Raw genomic sequence first — 18612 nt, forward strand, 5'->3', positions numbered from 1 at the left:
GGAGAGGTGCCTCACTGAAAACAGGGACTCTCCAAATGCCTCCCACACCCTGTTTGGTTCCTCATCTCCCATCTAATTTTGCTTTCAGCACAACGACTTATCTTTCAGAATAAACACAGATAAGCAGCAAGCAGCCCTAGCTGAAGATAAATCCCTGCTAGCCCTGCAGAGTGTGACTCCTGGCGAGGAAGGAGAAGGGGAAGTCTCTTACCGTAATGTAGAAGGTGGTGACCACTTTTAGGGAAGAGGCAAATATGGAGCTCATGATTTTAACAGACGGTTCATCCAAGCTATCGTAGGTAGGCAAGACCTGACTGTAGAAAAGGGCAAATTATTTAAGGAAATCTTCTGCAGAGAGAGAGAGAGAGAGAGAGAGAGAAACCCCAGCTCCAGCATGTTCTCTGCCTCAGCCCAGCAGCAAAGGCTCCTCGACACCTTCCCCGGACGGAGCACAAACACCCGCTGCCCTTCCACAATTTATGTTGCTAGTGCCAAGAGGTTTCAGAACACTCACAACTTTTAAGTGCTGCAAAAAATATTCCTGCTCTTCCCCACCCCACCACGTGGAGCTGAACGTGTGATGTAAACATTTAGGTTCGAAAGTGTTGCAAAATGAATGACCGTTTGTTCCAGTGGAGCGCCAGTGGCGCGGGGCCAGGCAGCCCGTTGCACATTATTGTTCTTGGAGCTCGCCCTGCTGATAATTAAAGCAATGCAGTGTTTACAGAGCAGAAGCAGGAAGAAGGTTTGAGCATCCCAGTGTCTAACAGCAAAGTTAAACAAACAAAAGCCGAAGGCAGTGCCTGTGGTGTCTGGGGCTGCTGCTAGAGCTGGGCTCGGAGCGAGCTGGGAGCGCCTGTTGCACGGGACTGGGGGTGTTTACAGACTGGGAAAGCCTGTGCCATCTACTTTTTGACATCAGGTGTGTGTTTTAGCAACCCATTAACCTCTTGCTACTTCAAGTGGCTACATCCTGGCTTCATGTTACCTAAGTAATTCTCAGGAGAAGGGAGCGAGCATGAGAAGGGAAGGGGGGTATCCCCAGCTCCAGTGGGCACAAAGCCATTAACAGTCAGTGTGTCAAGCTGAGGCCACGCAGGAAAACCTTTAACCCTTCATCCCTGAAGGCCAAATGGTTCTGCACAAAGGGAGCTGAGCACATTGGTGACTGTGAGATGCCCCCGAGGCCTGTGAGTGCAGCACCCTGAGGGGCATTTACTGTCAGGGAGAGAAGAGAGCAGCTTCCTCAGGAGCCTCTCCCTGTGGGATTCCCCCCTGCCCTCAATGCAGACACCTCTGCTAGATTAGCTGACTGTGTCCCAGGCTTCAGCCCCACCAGAGGATAGCAGACAGACCTACAGGCCCAGAAAGAAGAAGGGGAGCAGAGAGGCTCTGCAGCATGTGGGGTGGCACAGCCAGGCCAGGTCTGTGCTAGTGCAGGGGCAACAGCAGGGACATAGGGAAAAGTGCAGCTGCACCCAGGCCTGCTGCCATCACCTAACAGCACACATTGGGTCAATGGGGGCTTGGAGAACCAGCACAGCCTTCCTCAGGCCCCCACAACACATTGCTGGGCCCTCCTGACTATCACCTCCTCCTCAGGCAGAGCAAGGGGACAAGCAGCATGCCACAGGCAGCGTGTCCTGACAAGCCTGGGATCTATTTTTAAGCAGAATGACTGCACTGAAGGCCAGTGAAGGATCAGGGGCCCTTTCCCGTGTTAGCTGCTATGCTGCACCTCAAAGAAGGCACCAGCAGATGGTTCCTCCTGAGCACAGAGCAGGCAAGTCAGCACAAGCATGAAGAGCAGCCTCAGAGAAAGCAGCTTTGCTTTGGAGATAGCCAGAGCTACCTCAGAATCTGTTCCTCACACAGGGACCACCTTGCATGGCTCTGTCCTAACCAGCCTGCAAGGAACAGACACTCACAGAGGCAACCAAAACATCCCATCTGTTATTATCCCTGTGAGCTCAGCCTTTTGCACCCATCTGCACCAGAACAGCCAAATGCAGAAATCAGAGGTTTTCTCCCAGAGAGCTCTCCTGACTCCTCCTCCATCAGAGGGCTCAATGACCTGACCCAGGCCACGGCAGCAGAGGCAACCCCAGAGCCCCTGCTCTCATCCCAACAGCACATTTCCACGCTACCTCACTGCAGAGGAGTCACCTGCTTTGCAACTTGAGCAACACAAGGATGGCTTTTAAGGACAGAAAGGTAGTGAGCCCACAGGCAAGGCAGGGTCACGTTTTTCCAGCCAAAATAAGAGTGCAGGTGTTTGTCCCCACTGTTTGCTGCCTTTACCCACCGAAGGAAGAGGATTCCTGCTTTACCTTGGAATTATTTACTGTGTAAAGAGGAGATTCAGAGGTCAGCAAAATCAAACCTACCCAGCTGAGAGTAAGGTGCTCCTAAAGGGCCTGGGGACAGTGCACTGTCCTGATGCAATGGCTTTGGGTTTGCTTTGCCATGTAAGTGCCGTGACAGAGCCTGTGTTTAGGTCACAGAGCCTGTGTTTCGGTCTGTGCACGTGAGGCCACACCAAACCATTTCCCTGCGCTTCCAACCCCCAGCAAAACTGTGCTGGCTACTGTGAGGCTCCCATAAGGAAAACAAATGGAGTTGAAAACCCCCTACACCAGGGTAAAGCCGTAAAAGAACACAATTGCCTTCGCCAGTTGTAATGGAGACATTAAGCAGCACGAGTGGAGCGTGGTGGGGCGGGAGTCGAGCTGCCAGAGAGCCAGCAAGCAGAAAACGACACTCTGGATCCTGTGTGTGGGTGTGAACACAGCACTGAGCACATTTTATCTGTCACATTCATTTACTGCTGGCATGCTCCTCATTTGCTACAGCTACAGGGGGGAAAGCCCGGCTCTGCCAGCCTCCCAAGCCAGGATGGTCTTTTCCCGTGTCCACATTTGGATTTACACCTCTATTTAAAGTCTGCTGCTATTCTGGCCAGGCACGTATTGCTCACTTGCCTTTTGGGTGCAGGAGGTGATGATGCTGCTAGAGATAACGTGCAAAGAGTCTGAGCTGCTGTCACGTCCCTCCCCGAGCCCCTCATTCAAAGCAGGTAACCAGAAACAGGCAAACAACCCTCCACAGGCAACGGCTGCGGGATCTTCTGAGCCTTCTCAAAGGAATCCAGGGAGGCAGAGAGTGGGTGTGAGGGCACAGCACTGCAGGGGCCCTGCAGCCATCAGGGGACACGACCCCGGCGCCTTTCCTGGCACTGAATCATCCCCTTCATCAACAAATGGGGGAAATGGCAAGAAATTGGAGTCATCCAAGAAAAGGGGGAAATTCACCACCCCCATAGCTGTACCAGAAGCAACGTGCAGTGCACTGAGGGCATCTGTTTGGCCCAAATGATCTTGTGTTGCTCAAGTACAGTACCACCAAATCACAGAATGGCTGGAAGGGCCCTGCAGAGCTGCTGCAGCCCCAGCCCCTGCTCCAGCAGGTTCACCCGGCTCAGGGGGCACAGGAATGTGTCCAGGTGGGGTTGGAAACCTCCCGAGCAGGAGCCTCCACACCCTCCCTGGGCAGCCCCCAAGTGAAACATAACCCCCCCCACCTAGGTAAAACAACAGGGTCACAAGTGAATGAGATGCTGTACTTCACTGGGCTGTAAAGGAGTTTTGATTCAAAGCAAATAAGAAACCGGATGGGATCTATCCCTTGCACATCCCAGTGACCCTGTGCCCTCACAGCACTCCCTGCCAGAAGCAGGAACGGCCGGTACTCACGACTGACAGGCGAAGGACATGCCAAAGATGGGGATGCAGCGGAAAATGCCGTCCCAGCGGGCGTAACTCACTCTCTGCAGCCACTGCCCGCTGAACAGGCCGTGCTTGAAGGACGACAGCACAATCTGCAGCCAAGACAGAGGACAAAGGGTTAAGACCCAACCCCAAAACCACTTCACAGCAGCGAGTGCTGGGATAAAAGGCAGCGTGTGGCAGCTCTGAGAGGAGCAGCCTAGGCTCCCTCAAATCCCCCAGCTCCCCAACACACTCACGTGCTTGTTTTAAAGCTCCCAGCAACCTCCCAGGGCCCCTTTGCCACAAGGGGTGTATTTCAAAAGCCCTGTGACAGTGCCCCCTGCGTGGGGCCATCAGCCAGCGCAGCACACGCCGGGTGGGACGTTGCCACAGACACACTGGACTCTGAATTGTTGTTCCCAGCAACTTCTTTTGTACTTTATTTAAACCCCTTTTTAAACCCGAACGGGAAGCGACGTTTGCCTCGGAGAATCCTGCTCAGGGGAGAGAGACAAAGCTTCCTAAAACAGCAGCCCACCTGCACACTGCACCTCCAGAGCCCTTCAACGACACCAGCTCACCAAAGACAGGGATAAACTTCATAAGAACAAGGGGAGAGAGGCACCCAGGCGAGGCCAGGGGAGCTCTTTTGCCATTGACAGGGGAAGCAGCAGGCATTGGGTTGCACAGGAAACAGAAGGTAAATATGTCTGAATGCCTGGTTATAATAACCCCTGAATGGGGGTTTCTAATCCCCAGAGATTATGTTTTAGTGCAGCCAGCTCTCAAGAAATGTTGTGATTTTCTTAAAGGCACAGCTCCTGGAGCAGGGCAGTTGCGGACAACACTCATCTGCAGTTTCCAGCCTCCTTACAGAGGGAAGTTCAGAAGCGTGACCCAGCACAACCCTCTAAAACAAGTGGAAACAATCTCCACACCTCGCTTTTCTTCCTTTTGTTCCAGCTCTTCCAGTCCTGAAATATGGGAGAGGTGGGGCTGGGGCTTCTGGAGCAAACCCCACGAGCTGGTGAGGGGAAATTTGAAGTCATTAGAAAGCAAGTGAGGGTCTCCACCTCAGTAAGTGGATCTAAAGAGTGGGGCTCAGCCAAGGCTGACAGGGCCAGCTTCAGGGAGCTCTCACCTTGCCTCGTTGCACCTGAACACTCAAGAATCTGTTCACCTCAGTGAGGAACTTTTCTAGAAACATCTGAGGACAAGTCTACACCAGGCACCAGCCTCCAGACTTTACAAAGCTTTCAGTGCCCAAAACCAGAGGTGCTGGTATGTAACAAATGAAACAACCTGCAGCCTGAAAGACATTAACCTCAACTGCAAAAACATCCAAGCAGGTAAAGCACACTCCTGAGTTCCCAACGAGAGCTGCTTTCCCCTGAAGATCAGAAGCACTGAGGCTGAAAACAGTAAGGCCTGATGAAAGCCCTTCTGCTCCCAGGCACCCTTCTCCACATCTTTCATTCAGAGCTCAGAGCCCTAAATTACAAGACACCAACAAGCAGAAGAAGCCACAGCTTGATTTTGTGGCTTATTATCAGCTGTGCCACGGCAGCCCCTACGTGTGTAACAGCTCACAGACTTCCAGGGCTGGGCACCTCCCCACGCCAAGGGCACGTGGGTCACTGCTGCCCTGCACCAGCAGCACCAGGGATCAGGGAGGATGTTTACCACTGCACCTGCAGGCTGTCCCAGCAGGAACACCTGTGTGAAAACGAGAGGGAAAGAGCACTCCCCAGCGTCCACACTCACCACAAACATGAACACGGTGTAGAAGATGAGCGCCATGGCACTGAAGGACTGTATGGAGGCCATCATGTTCCGCTGCAGGCTCAGGGGAAGGACGATGCACAGCGAGACGGCGAAGAGCAGGACGATGCGGAAACTGCCCGACACCTGGAAAGGGACCTGCCTGAAGAGCTGGGCACTCAAAACATCCCACAGTAACTCCCCAGTGGGCTTCACTTCCCCAGAGTGAGAGGCAATGCAAAGCCAGGACTGATCTCACACGTGGAATTCTGCTTCTGGAGGTGTGTTAAAGACCAGATGCTGCGAGCTCACCATTGCCTCGGCCAGGTCTGTGATTAGCTTCTGCAGTCACTGGGTGCCACTGTTGCTCTACACAGTGTGTGACAGGTCCATCCTGGAGTGGAAGTGTTGGGAGGGTGTGTGGGGAAATGCCTGTTTAAATGCTAATCCAGCACAAGCTATTCATGCAATTAAACACAAACTGAACTTACTCGGGAGACAAGAGATTGAAGTCTTGAAAATTCCGACCCAGGAAATTAATCAAAACCACACATTGGTAGTTTTTTTCATAGCAGAACACTCTGAAGTGCTTGGAAATATTTAATACCTAATTTGGCTGCAGCCACAACACATCTTTTTAGCTTCACAGTCCCTTAATCAGAGCTCAGCAGCATCAGGGAGAGCAGATAACAGCCCTGCCAAAAACCCTTCCACAGGGCCATTCTGCTTCCTCGAGTGCTGCTGCTCAACTCTCCAGGCAGAGCAGCAAGAGCCTCCTCGGCACAAGGAGCACCCCATCACCACCACACGTCCTGAGCCAACACCAGGTTCAGCACCCAGCTCATCTTATCCCAAAGAGGGAGCAGGCACCTGGTAACTTTGTCCAGCAAGACTGCAAGGGATGGGAGAAAAACCCCTCTGGAACTACCGGAGGGCTGCAAGGAGGTGAGAGCTCGGAGGGAGGAACTGTCTGTCACTTCATGGCCTCAAGTTGCTCCAGGGCAGGTTTAGATTGGAGCTGAGGCAGAACTGTTTCCCTGAGAGGGGTGTCAGCCCCTGTGCCAGGCTGCCCAGGGAGCTGGGGGAGCGCCCAGCCCTGGAGGGATCCCAAAGCCCTGGAGCTGAGGGCCAGGGGTTAGTGGTGGCTGTGGCAGGGTGAGGGGAGGGCTGGGACTTCAGGACCTTAAAGAGCTTTTCCCTTAAATGGTTCTACCCATTGGTGCAGGAATTAAGGCAGGAAGCATCATCTCCTCCCAGAATCTGCTCCAGAATTAATAGACACCAAGCTAAAAAGAATTCCTTTGTTGGAAGTGCCTCATTGGAGGTTTTTACATGGCTGGTTATTTGTCCTATGTCTGGGCTTCCAGGACTGCATGGAGCCCAAGGCTCTGCCAGCAACACCCACCATGGGACAACCCCACAGCGCCCCACGGGCTGCTGAGCACAGGACCATCGTCTGCACTGTAGATGTGATCCAGCCAGGATTTGCTTACCTGAAATCCAAGCAGCTGGGCGAAGAAGTTGGACCCCAAATCCCCAATGACAACGTAGAAAGCGATGCAGGTGCCCAGCATCAGCCCGATCATGCTGCAGAGACAACAAAACACACACGGCTTAGGGGGCTGGAGCAAGGTCTCAAGGCCGACACCCTACATGCAGCCACAGCAGCTGAAGCTTCCTTAAGGGCCTTTCTGCACCCTCTGTTCACAGAGGCAAGTCCAGAAGAGGAGTTTCACCAGGAACAGCCTAAAGGGACTTTAACCCTTGCGCAGCCGCTGGCTCGCGTGCGGAGGCAGAGCAGCCCCGGCACGCCTCGCCCCACCACACAGCCGCCCTCTAACGCCCTCTAACGCCCTCCCGGCAAGTCAGAGCGGGGACAAGCCCCAGATTTTGCTCATCCACACTGAAAACCTGTCTGGCAACCAGCAGCAAAGTGGAGCTTCTGTGTGGAGGGGCCCAGCAGGCTGCGAGCTGGCTCTGGCGGTGGCGGGAGCAGCGAGTGCATCGCTGCTGGAGTGGAACAGGGGCATCACGCTCCGACCCTCGGCACGGCCACCCCCTCTGCACTCCAGCCTGGCAAAGTCCAAAGCCAAGAACCTCCCTCCACACCGAAGCTTTCACCAAATCTAACAACTTTCCTGTAGTGTCCAGCAGGTTCCCAAAGCCCCTTGGGCTCATTCCTGTGTGACCTGATTTACATGGTCCTGCTTTAGGAGGGGGTTGGACTAGAGGAGCTCTAAAGGTCCCTTTCAACCCCTTCCATTCTACAATTGAATGATTCTGGGATTCTAGTGCCTTGGCAAGAGATGTAGCTCCAGCAGCAACACACACACACGGGTTTAAGTGCCGTTTGGAGCTGCAGAAGAGACAAACCTTGGGAGAACTCCTTTATTTCTCAATAAAACATCTGAAACCATCAGCAAGAGCTTCTCTCAGCCCCACAGCAGAGGCTTACCATGGAAGCCTTGATACCAAATGGGCTCTCAAGCTTCTTCCCACAGAATGGCCCACACTTAAACGAAAAGCTTGTCTGTAACTGTCTGCCCCCATCTGTGACTGCACAGAACCACCTTCCCTCCCAGCTCCAACTCCACAACACCCCTGCAGTGATTACAGCACGGACCAGGAACATCTGAGGAACAGTCTGTGTGGTTTTGGTGCTGTGCAGCAGTCTGCAGCTGAGAAGAGGGAAGGAGCCAGCACCAGTGAGCAGCCTGGCCTCAGAGTGCCTCCTGCAAACACCTCTGCTGGGAAAAGCAGCGGCTCATCACAGCCGCTGAGCCAGACCCGCAGGGCAGCGCCTGCCTGCGCTGGGGTCATCTGAGGAACCTGAGTGTGTCCTGAAATGGAGATGGGATTTCCCCCCCAAGGCAGCTCGGAAGGTGTCTGGCAGAGGAGGCAGCGGGCGCTGCCAGGAGCGGGCAGGACCGGTGCAGCGATGGCGGGGGTGCGAGGGACCGCACGCTCTCCTCCCGCTGACTCGCAGCGATCTTGGCAGCGATCTCAGCCCTGGAAAAGGGCCACGAGTGACATGCCCATGATTTCACAGCACACGCAGCGGAGCGGGAGGAGAGCTCCCACCGTGCTCCCACTGCCTGGAACCCTGCTCCTGGCTGCTCGGGAGCGGGAGGGACGCGCTGAAGGCAACACCTGCGAGCTGTGCTCACGGCATCTCACCCAGGTGGCAAGGGAGGCTTCTGGGACCAGAGGAGGTGGGAGGGTAAGAAATGAGAGCTCAGCCAGGCCAAAGAGGCCACAGAGCAGTACATTTTTCATGAAGGAAAAGCAAACTGTTCAAGCTTTAAACAAGCAGCAGGTTACCTTGTTTCCACCAACATTTTTCCTGCTTTTCCATAGGCGTGAAATGCTGGTGAAAGAGGAGAAACAAAACAAAGCTGGTTAGTCAAAGAAAGGTCCAGAACGTGGCACAGACACACAAGTCTGACATTAAGCAACAGCAGTGACAAAGGGCAGTGCAGCAGGAACCCATCGCTGCCGTGTTTTGGGGCCTTTTCCCTCACCCACCCTCCCACTTTCTCTTTCAGACCTGCCCTCCACAAACTGCCAACCACAAAAGACAGGAACAACGAGGAGGAAAGGACAGAGAGCAGCTTATTGCTTTTGTTTTTGCTGTTGTTGTTGGGGTTTTTTTTCCCTTCTATTTAAAAAACTGGAGTGGTGTGAAGCAGCAGCCACACATGGCAACCATTAAAGGCAAAGCAGCCTGGAAAAGATGTCTGTATGAGATGCTGTGTGGCAAAAAGTTACTGCAGTGCAAGGTTTCAGTCAAACTCTCGGGTTTATTTTTATCTTCCCACTATAACTGAACCGCCTGACGTTGCTGGATGGGAGATCTGAGATGATGCCCAGAACGTTCAATCCCATACCCAGAATACCCAGAACTCACAACCCACACCAAGGGGCTGCTGCCAACAGGCTCTGGGGTTATTTTTTCTTCCCTCTTCTCCCCTCCCATACTTGGGTTGTATCTTGTAACAGAAAATGATCAGTGCTCTCCAAATCATTGGGTTTTGTTCTTAAAAAGAAAAGGCGGCGAGGAGGCCGCGGGTATTTTTAGCTCTCGCTGGGGGGAATGGGAATTGAAGCCTCCAGTTCCAAACCCAGACCACACTGCCCGATTCTGTCGGTCTCTAACTGCAGAGGTCCAACGTGCAAAACCCCGCCCCGGATCCCACTTTGTCTTCCCCTCAAGGTACCACACACACATTCCTGGAGCCGCCACAAAACACCCTCCGCTGGCTGCTGCTATTTGCAATATTCACTTACGAACTCTTGGGTTTCTTTGGACTCTGCCTGAGCTGAAAACTAAGGAAATGAGATGTTCTCCCACAGAGTGAGAGAGGAACAAAAGAAAAAAAGGAAAGTATGGCAGGAGACCCACAGCAGGAAAGTAAAGCAGAGACGTTCTGTGGGGTAGCACCGGGAATAGGCGACAGCTCCGTGACAGCCCCAGTGCCTCAGGCTGAACCGCCCCAGCCTCCAGCCCTCACCGCCCCTGGGAACCCACAGCCCTAAGGGGAAACAACAACAGCCTTTTTCAGCCACAGCCAGAGAGCCAGGGATGAGTGAGGGGGAACCATCCCTCCTTAGGGTCCTTAGCAGTGCTCCCCTTGCGTGGCACAGAAAGGAAAGTGTCTCCAGGTACCGTCCTCAGCTGCCAGCAACAGCCTGGGCCTGATGCTGAGGAGCAATTGGTCTCCTTGGCTGTTCTGGAGTGATCTTCTAACGGGAACAAGCCTTGAAATGGTGTGCCAGATGGCCCCAGCTGGGGACACTGGAGAAACTGGATCCTTTATGTTCAGGGAGGAAAGAGACAATGACTGTAAAACAAATTATACAGCCGAGCATCTTCAGAATGGGATCTCGAGGTGCCTTGAGCTTGGACACGCTGATCTTAACAGTCCTTTCCAACTGTGATGATTCCCTGGTTCTAACAGGCTGGGCAGAGCTGACCCAGACAAGTGTGGTTACTGCAGCAGTGCTCCAGCAGTTCCACCCCCAGGGTGAGGGGCCGAGCTGCCCCCGGGGTGGGTGCCCAGCGCAGGCAGGCTGTGAAGACCCAGGCCACTTCCAGCAGCTGACAGGGGAGACATTAACCCAGCCCCTGCTTCAAGGACGCCTGGGAGCTGCCTCCAGCCTCGCTGCTCGTGCACACGGCTGCCCAAGGCCTTTCCCTTCCACACGGCGCAGGAGAACGGCAGCAAAAGGCAAAAGCTCGGTGCGAGCCAAGGCCAGCGGCAGCGGCGGGCGAGGGGAGGCGGCGGGGGCCGACAGCAGCCTGCACAGCCCGGCCCCGCGCTCGCTCCGCTCCTCCGGAAGGGACTGCCTGGCTCCAGGGCACTCCCACAACTCCCTTCTGTCTTTCAGGGCTGCCAAAGCCTCCCACAGAATCAGCTGCGGGGGCTGCCGGGATCTCTCGCAGATGTCCCAGGGCACGAGCCCCTGGGAACAAAGGCTGTCTGTGTGGAGCTGCTCGCCCTCCATGCATTAGGATGCGTTGTAGGAGCGCTGCCTTTCCCCAGGGCCGGCCCTCCCCGTGGCATCTCTCCCAGGGCAGAGCCATTTCTTTCAGAGCCAGTATTTGTGTGCCAGGAAGTTCAGAAGCGTTACTGGCCCTTCTGTGTATTCCAGCCCCTTGGCTTCGGGCAGTGCAGAGGATCCCTTCTTCCCGGGAGACGCTCCAAGGTGGAGGGGACTCTGTGTCCCTGGGGAAGTGGCACACAAAGAGGTGCTGTGAGGGGACAGCGAGAGGCAACGCGGGCAGCTGGGATGAGCCGGGCGCTACCTGGGGATCCCCCTTCCCGCAGCTCCAGCAGCACAGCCTCTGAGACCACGGAGCTTCTTGCTCTGGTTGGTTTCTAGCAGATAGAACTTGGCAGAAGCCAAGAACGTGCAGCCCAGCAGCAGCATCTCGGGCACTCAGAAGAGGAAGGAAACCCATCTGCCAGCAAGGGCGTCTGGAGCAGCGCTTTCACCAAGGGCAGCGCCAGCCAAGCCTCCCCTGCCCCAGAGGCACAAGGCAAAGCACGCAGAACACAACTTCTCCTGTCACTTCACACGCCAACGGAGGGGACTGGAACCTGACCCCCTCCCTCCTGCCCCCCGAGTCGGTCAGAATCAGCAGAGAGGTCAGGAGCAGAGGCCAAGCGCGGTGCCGGCGCAGAGGCGATGAGCTGCGAGGCAGAGGCCCGGCAGGCACGGCCAGAGGCCCGGCAGGCTCTGTCACAGGCCCAGCAGGCACGGCCAGAGGCCCAGCAGGCACGGCCAGAGCCCCCAGCAGGCCCCACCAGAACCCCCACACGGATCCCGCAGATGTTTTTGTTTTCCTGGCCACTTGGAAGCCGGCGGCTGCTTCCTCTGGGCCCTGCCGTGGCGGCTGAGGCAGCCCCAGCCCCGTGCCAGGCCCTGCTGGCAGAACCCGATGTCCCCGGCAGCACACTGGGTGGGGAAGCTCGTGGCTTTTGTGCCCAGACCAGTAATTTACACCAGACACCCGCTACGCCGGCTCCCGAAGGCTTGGGTTTGGATCAGTCAGCGCTGCATCTCCTCCCCTGCCCTGCAGAGGCAAAACCATTCTGTGCCTATTAACTTCGCTGTCAAGAGCAGAATTAAACCCCCTCCGTGTCCCCCCCCGGGGACGTGGGGCCGGGGGCAGAGGCTGACAGAGGAAAACAAGGCAAATTGGAAACTACACGAAGAGAAGCGGCTGCTGTTCCAACAGCATCAGCATGAAAGTTGTAAATTAAGAGGTCAAAGTCAAACCACAGTTAAAAAACAACAACAACAACAACAAAATAACCCCAACAAAAACCAAGAGCCGCACCAAACCGAGGCCTGGAGCTGCAAACACTCACCGAGGCCGGGGTAGGTCCTGCGCTTGCTGAGGTTGGCCGACTTCACCAGGAACATGCAGGATTGATGAGTCATCCAGGAACAGAACATCAGCAGCAGAGCTCCCAGGACAATGCCACACTGAAACGAGAGAAGGGAGACAGAGAGTCAGGCACCCCACACAGCCCCGTCGCAGCCCCCTGCACCCCCAGCCACGCTCTCCCCTGCCCAGGGAGCTCCCTCCACTTCAGCCAGGAGAAACACCATGCACAAGCTCAAGCTCACTCTGTCTGCAGCCCAAGGACGATACAGAGCAGCCACCTGCTTCCCACAGCTTCCAGCTGCACCGGTTCAAGCAGTGAACTGGGAGCTATTGGCAGAGCAGAGCCTTTGTGACTCCCTCCCCTGCTCTCCACAGGCTCACAAAGAGCAAAGAAAGATATCTGTGCATCCCAAGGGGCAAACTGCTGCAAACTCCCCGAGTGACAACTATCTGGTAGCGTGAGCTAAGGACCAAGGTCATGACCAGCACTGTCCTGCCTGGCTGGGGCACGTGTTGGCAGCAGAGGATGTTCAACGTGGCTCAATTGTCAAGCAAGTGACCTTAAGAGTCACAAGCGAGGCCAGATCTGAGCCACAGCTGCCCTTTTCCCCGCTGTATTTACATCTGGCAGCGGCTCCTGGAGAGAGGTGGAAAGGCCTTGGGGGTGCTTTGCAAACACCTCCCAGGGTGCTCATGTGGAAAACTTTGTATCTGTTTTCCCTTTCGAATCAGGCAGAAACCCATCCTGGGACACCCAGAAATCCATCCTGGGACACCCCAGAAACCACTCCTGGGACACCCCAGAAACCCGTCCTGGGACACCCCAGAAACCCTTCCTGGGACACCCCAGAAACCCCTCCTGGGACACCCAGAAACCCGTCCTGGGACACCCCAGAAACCCGTCCTGGGACACCCCACCACGAGGCAAAACACAACGAGAGACATCCAAACTGTGCCCTCAGCGCTCCCTCTGCCAACTGTTTTCTACCAAAGCCACAAAACACCGTCGGACCCTCTGAGCAAGGACCGGGAGTGGGAAACATGCAGATGGGACTCCCCGATTGCCTTTTGCCCTCAGCCCCTCGCCGGGTCCCGCGGCACACACCAAACCCGCCCGACCAACGCAGCACTCCGGGCTCTGCCCGCGGGGGAGACCAGCCCCAGCCCGACCCTCACCCGCGCCCACCGCCCCGGGGGCGGCACCGGGGGGATGCGGGGCGGCATGGGGGGATGCGGGGCGGCATGGGGGGGATGCAGGGAGGCACGCGGGGACGCGGGGCGGCACGGGGGGGTGCGGGGCGCGGGGACGCGGGGCGGCACGGGGGGACGCGGGGCGGTACGGGGGGACGCGGGGCGCGGGGATGCGGGGCGGTACGGGGGGACGCGGGGCGGCACGGGGGGATGCGGGGCGCGGGGACGCGGGGCGGCACGGGGGGACGCGGGGCGCGGGGATGCGGGGCGGCATGGGGGGACGCGGGGCGGCACGGTGGGGTGCGGGGCGCGGGGACGCGGGGCGGTATGGGGGGACGCGGGGCGGCACGGGGGGATGCGGGGCGCGGGGACGCGGGGCGGCACGGGGGGACGCGAGGCGGCACGGGGGGACGCGGGGAGGCACGGGGGGACGCGGGGCGCGGGGACGTGGGGCGGCGGGCGCTCACCTGTCGGAAGCAGAACGGCACGGTGAGCACGCTGACCCCCACGATGCTGTTCACCACGTTCATGATGAGGCCCCAGTTGGAGCCCCCCGGCGCTGCCGCCGCCATGGCCCGCGGTGCGCGGTCCCGCTGGCCGCCGCTGCCCTCCCCGTCCCCGGCGCCGCTCCCTCAGCCGCCCGGGCCCGCCATGGCGGAGCCGCCCCCGCCGCCGGCACCGGCACCGGCCGCTTCCGCCTTCCGCTGCTCCGCTGGCGCTTCCGGGGCAGCGAGGCGCGGGACAGAGCGGCCCCCGCATGGCTGCTCCGGCCGCCCGGCGGACCGCGGCCGCTGCTCCGGGAGGGACACGGGGTGTCCCCTGACCGCCCCCTCGGGAAAGCAGGGCGGAGCAGGGCAGGGGGACATGCACGGGCGTGCGGGAACGCAGACGCACATGCAGGCAGGGAGAGGCGTGCGTACGTGTGCACAAGTACATGTACACACTGATGCACGTGTGGAAAGACGTGCACGTGCAGCAGCAGGCATGCAGAGGTGCACACACGCGTGCACACAGGCATCTACATGCAGGTGCATGCATGGACAGGCGTGCAGATGCACGTGCACACATGCCGACGGACACACCCCCCTGCAGTGGATGCCCATGCATGTGTACATGCAGTCACAAGCTGCTCGAGACCTTGCACCTCTGTTTGGCCAAACCCCCTGAGCACTCACCAATCCTCTCTCTTGCAGCTGTGCACATCCAACACACACAGCACCTGGTCACCGTTGTGGTCCCCAACTCCATTGTGACCATAAGCTGCCCTCAGCAAGGTCTCCCCCACAGTGGACACTCAGACAACATGCAGAGTCCCTCTGCCCACCTGCCCTCTTGCCCTCCATCCCCTGAGCAGGAGAAAGCAAGAACGGAAAGGAAATAAAAGGGAAGATGTGGGGGTCTCTGGGTGGGTTCCCAGGGCCATGCTCAGCAGCAGGTTGGAGCAGCACACGCCGGCTGTGCACTGCCCTTGGAACAAAACACACGGCACTTGTATAATTTGCAGCAATTGCAATGGGTAACCACAGGAATTTGCTCTACAAAAGGTTTGCAGGGAGGTGAACACGCCTGCCTAATTCCCTCCAGGTGTTGTGCGGGCTCAGGGGGGCCAGTGACCGTAACACTGGCTGTGTTTCACTGCCTCCTGCACTGGGGTCGTGCCCACATCCCCTTGGGGCTGTCACTGCTCTGGGGGAGCTCCAGTCCTGGCCTGCAGCACCTAATCACAGGACATGTCACGCTGACATGCCACATGAGACCCTGATGTGTGATGCTATTCCCCGACACGGGATGTGGTGCCCAGGCACAGCATGGGGGAGGGCTGCAGGGGAGGGGTATCCTCATGTGCTCTGGGGGTTCCCCTGTGCTCCCAGGACATGCAGCAAAGCCCATGTGTCCCCAGAAAGCTACCACAGCCCCAGACCCCACACAGGGCCGCCCGTGGGGCCACCGCAGAGCAGGATGCAAACGTGCACTCATCCTGCACATGCACAGTCACAGGTCTGTGCCAGCACCTGCAGACCCACATCTGCAGGCAACCCTACACATACACACAGTCCAGTGTGCACACATGGGCACATGCACGTGTGTGTGTGTGTGCCAAGGGGTCAGGAGCACCCCACAGCCCTGCCCTGGCCCCTGCCTGTCGCCATGGGCTGGGGCTGCCAGTGTGGGGCTGGGACCAGGCATCTCCCACCCCTGAGTGCCTGAAGAAGAGGGTTGTTGCCATGCCAGTAGCAGCCATGGGCCACGCTGGGAAGGGAGAGCCCCTTCCTGCCGCTCAGAACAGACATCTGCAGCGAGTTAGAGGGGAAATCATGTTTATCCAATTAGCATGACACGGCCCCGAACTCAGCAGTGGCAGAAAAAAAGGGCTCGGGTGGCTCCTCTGCGTGTGAGCAGCAGCCAGGAGCCCAGTAAGGACAGAGACACCCGGCTGAGAGCTCCCCTGCCACCAGACAGGGCACAGCCCCCACTCTGCTGCCCCTGCAGCCTCTGAGCCCATCAGCAGGGCAGTGGGCAAGCACCAGCTTGGGCACACAGTGCAGCAAGAGGCACGGCTCCTGTGTCCCAGCGCTCACCAGCACAGCTCACCATGGACACAGGGGCAGTGGCACGAGCGGAGCTGCCGGCTGGGATGGCTGGGACGGGCTGGGGACAGCTTGAGCTCGGCGCGGTGCCGACGGTGCTGCCAGGACAATGTGTTTCCAATCACTGTGTCCCCGGCCCGCTGCAATCCAAACCACCTGCAACCGCCCGCCTGCAACCCATCAGCTCCCGCTACCGAATACACGGATCACACGTGGCACATGCCATGGGCTGGCCGCTGCTCACCACAGCACCCTGGCTGAGGCTCCTCAAGGACCATTACCCACAGCCCAGGGCAAAATCCTGGCCATAGCCAGAGCCTCCCCAGCAGCACCAGTCGAGAAACTGCAAACCTGTCGAGAACAAGCACAAAACTCCCTGGAAAGTTCTGGAGCCCTGTGAACCCCCAGGAGCATGGCATGAGAAGATATCAGCTGGGATGGGGTCAGTGAAGCTGCACCAGAGACCCCCAGTCCCCCTCAGCAAGCATGGTGTGAGGCAGCACAGCACTGGAAAGGGAAAAGCAAGGCCCTGTTTGTTTGGGTAGCAGGAGACAGGAGCCGGAGCTGGCGTCAGCATCCCCTCTGTGGGGTCCCAGAACACTTCCTAGTCTAGCCCCGTGGCCCAGATTCCTCTTGCCTAGATCTGGAGCCCCAGAGGCTGCCCAAGCCATTGGCAACAGCAGCTTAGGGCCAGCCAGGGACCCTACACTGGGTTATGGAAATGCAAATCACCCCTGGGGTGCCCAGCCACAGCCAGGGGCCATAGCTGTGCCTGGCACTGCTCATGGGGACGCTCACAGCACCACACGTGCACTCAGACACCTGCCAAGCCCTGCAGAGGCAAATCTGCAGCTCTCGTGGGTGATGCTATTGCAGGAAAAGAGCCAGATTCACCCTGGAATAGGGACTCCCCCTCCAAGGCTGCCAGGGCAGAGCCCCCCAGCCCCCCAGCCCACAGGCATGGGCACCCCAGGGCCTGCAGCACCCAGAGCACGGGGTGCCCTGCTCCCCGCAGGGCCAGCACCCGCGGCTGAGCAGCCCAGGGCTCCCTGGCACAGCCAGCCCAGCTGACAGACGCCTGGCAGAGCCCAGGAACAGCCCGGCAAGGATTTAAAAACAACAATTAAAGGCGATTGCGCTTTTGTACGGCTGCGCCAGGCAGTTTGATGGGGTTTATTGCATAACAACCATTAATGAAGTGTGGTTTCAGGCACCTTAATTACTCAGAGAGTGAAGTTCAGTTGGTTGCCACGGCGCGGGCCGGACGGTGCCGTGTGTCACACCAGGCCGTGGTGGGTGGGGAACATAAACACAGTCACCAGTGGGGAAACGGAGGCGAGACTCAGTTTATCAAGGTGATTTATTTGTGTGGGAAGTGCCGTGGGCTCAACAGCACAAATCAGCCGGGGGCAGCCGAGATGGGGGGGGAAGGCGGTGGTGGTCCCACCGGTGTTACCCCAACATCCCCACACTGATGCTGTGGGGTGACTGCGCTCACCGTGGGGTGAGTTGCAGAGTGGGCATGCCCAGGCCACGGGAAAGACGGTGCCGCCCGGGCTCACAGCCCCCCGTGGGCCCCGTGGAGTCGGGCTGGGGCGAGACAGAGCCCCGGCCGTGGGAAGGGACCCCGCAAAACACACGCATGGGTGCGCGCGGAGAGCACAGCGGGGCGGGCGGGGGTCACGCGTGTCCGCAGCAGCGGGGAGGGCACCCGCGGGGGCTGCGCGGGGATCCCCGCGGGACGCGCACCGGGCACGGTCGTGTCCCGCTCCGCAACGATCCCCGCCCCGGCCGAGCCGCGCCTCCCCCGCGCGCGCCCGGAGTGGGCGTGGCCAGACCCAGGCCCCGCCCCCTCCCTGAGCGCATGAATGGGCGCGCGCCCCCCCCGCGCCTTATAAGGCACAGGGCGCGGCTCGGGGGGCGGGGCATAGTAGGCCCGGTCCCGCCCCCTCGCCGCGACCCCGCCAATCAGGACGCCGCGCCGGGCCCCCCGCGGGCGCCGGCCTTTGTTTGTGGAGGGCGGCGGGGCCAATGGGCGCGCGGGAGGGGGACGGGGCGGGGCCGGGCGGCTGCGTACGGCCCGGCCCGGCCACGTGCGCGCGGAGCCGCCACCGCCGGGCCCGGGGACACCGAGCGGCCCCGGCGGCGGCTGAGTCCCCCAGCACCGGGAGGAATGGAGCCCCCGCCCGCGGCCGCGCTTCATGGGGCAGGGTTGTCTGCGAGCTCCGCTCCCACGGCACCACCCGGCCCGGTATCCCGCTACCAGGCAGGGGGCTCCCGCACGTTGGGCTGCGGGGCAGCTGTGGGACACGTTGTCCGTGTCCCCAATGAGGTCTCATGTCCCCAGAAGGGTGCCCTCTCCCCAGGAGGGTGCCGTGTCTCCAGCAGTCCCAAGGAGACATCCCCAGCC

At 58.6% G+C, this 18612-nt stretch overlaps 1 protein-coding gene across 3 annotated transcripts in view; it reads right to left on the reverse strand.

The window, feature by feature from the left end:
* The window catches only part of SLC38A10 (solute carrier family 38 member 10), a 34651-nt gene extending 20395 nt beyond the window's left edge, over positions 1 to 14256 (reverse strand). The window contains exons 1-7 of one of the 3 annotated variants that reach the window (XM_062010807.1): positions 14082 to 14256; positions 12404 to 12521; positions 8850 to 8895; positions 7022 to 7115; positions 5532 to 5675; positions 3753 to 3877; positions 212 to 314 (exon numbers count right to left, since the gene is read on the reverse strand). In XM_062010807.1, coding sequence (XP_061866791.1) covers positions 212 to 314; positions 3753 to 3877; positions 5532 to 5675; positions 7022 to 7115; positions 8850 to 8895; positions 12404 to 12521; positions 14082 to 14186 — 735 coding nt within the window. In that variant the 5' untranslated portion in view covers positions 14187 to 14256. Of the gene's footprint in view, positions 1 to 211; positions 315 to 3752; positions 3878 to 5531; positions 5676 to 5840; positions 5884 to 7021; positions 7116 to 8849; positions 8896 to 12403; positions 12522 to 14081 lie in introns of those variants that run through there. The other 2 variants (XM_062010806.1, XM_062010808.1) reach the window with 2 other exon arrangements.
* Positions 14257 to 18612: the final 4356 nt, after the last annotated feature.

Source organism: Colius striatus, chromosome 18, assembly GCF_028858725.1.
Source record: "Colius striatus isolate bColStr4 chromosome 18, bColStr4.1.hap1, whole genome shotgun sequence".
NCBI lineage: Eukaryota > Metazoa > Chordata > Aves > Coliiformes > Coliidae > Colius > Colius striatus.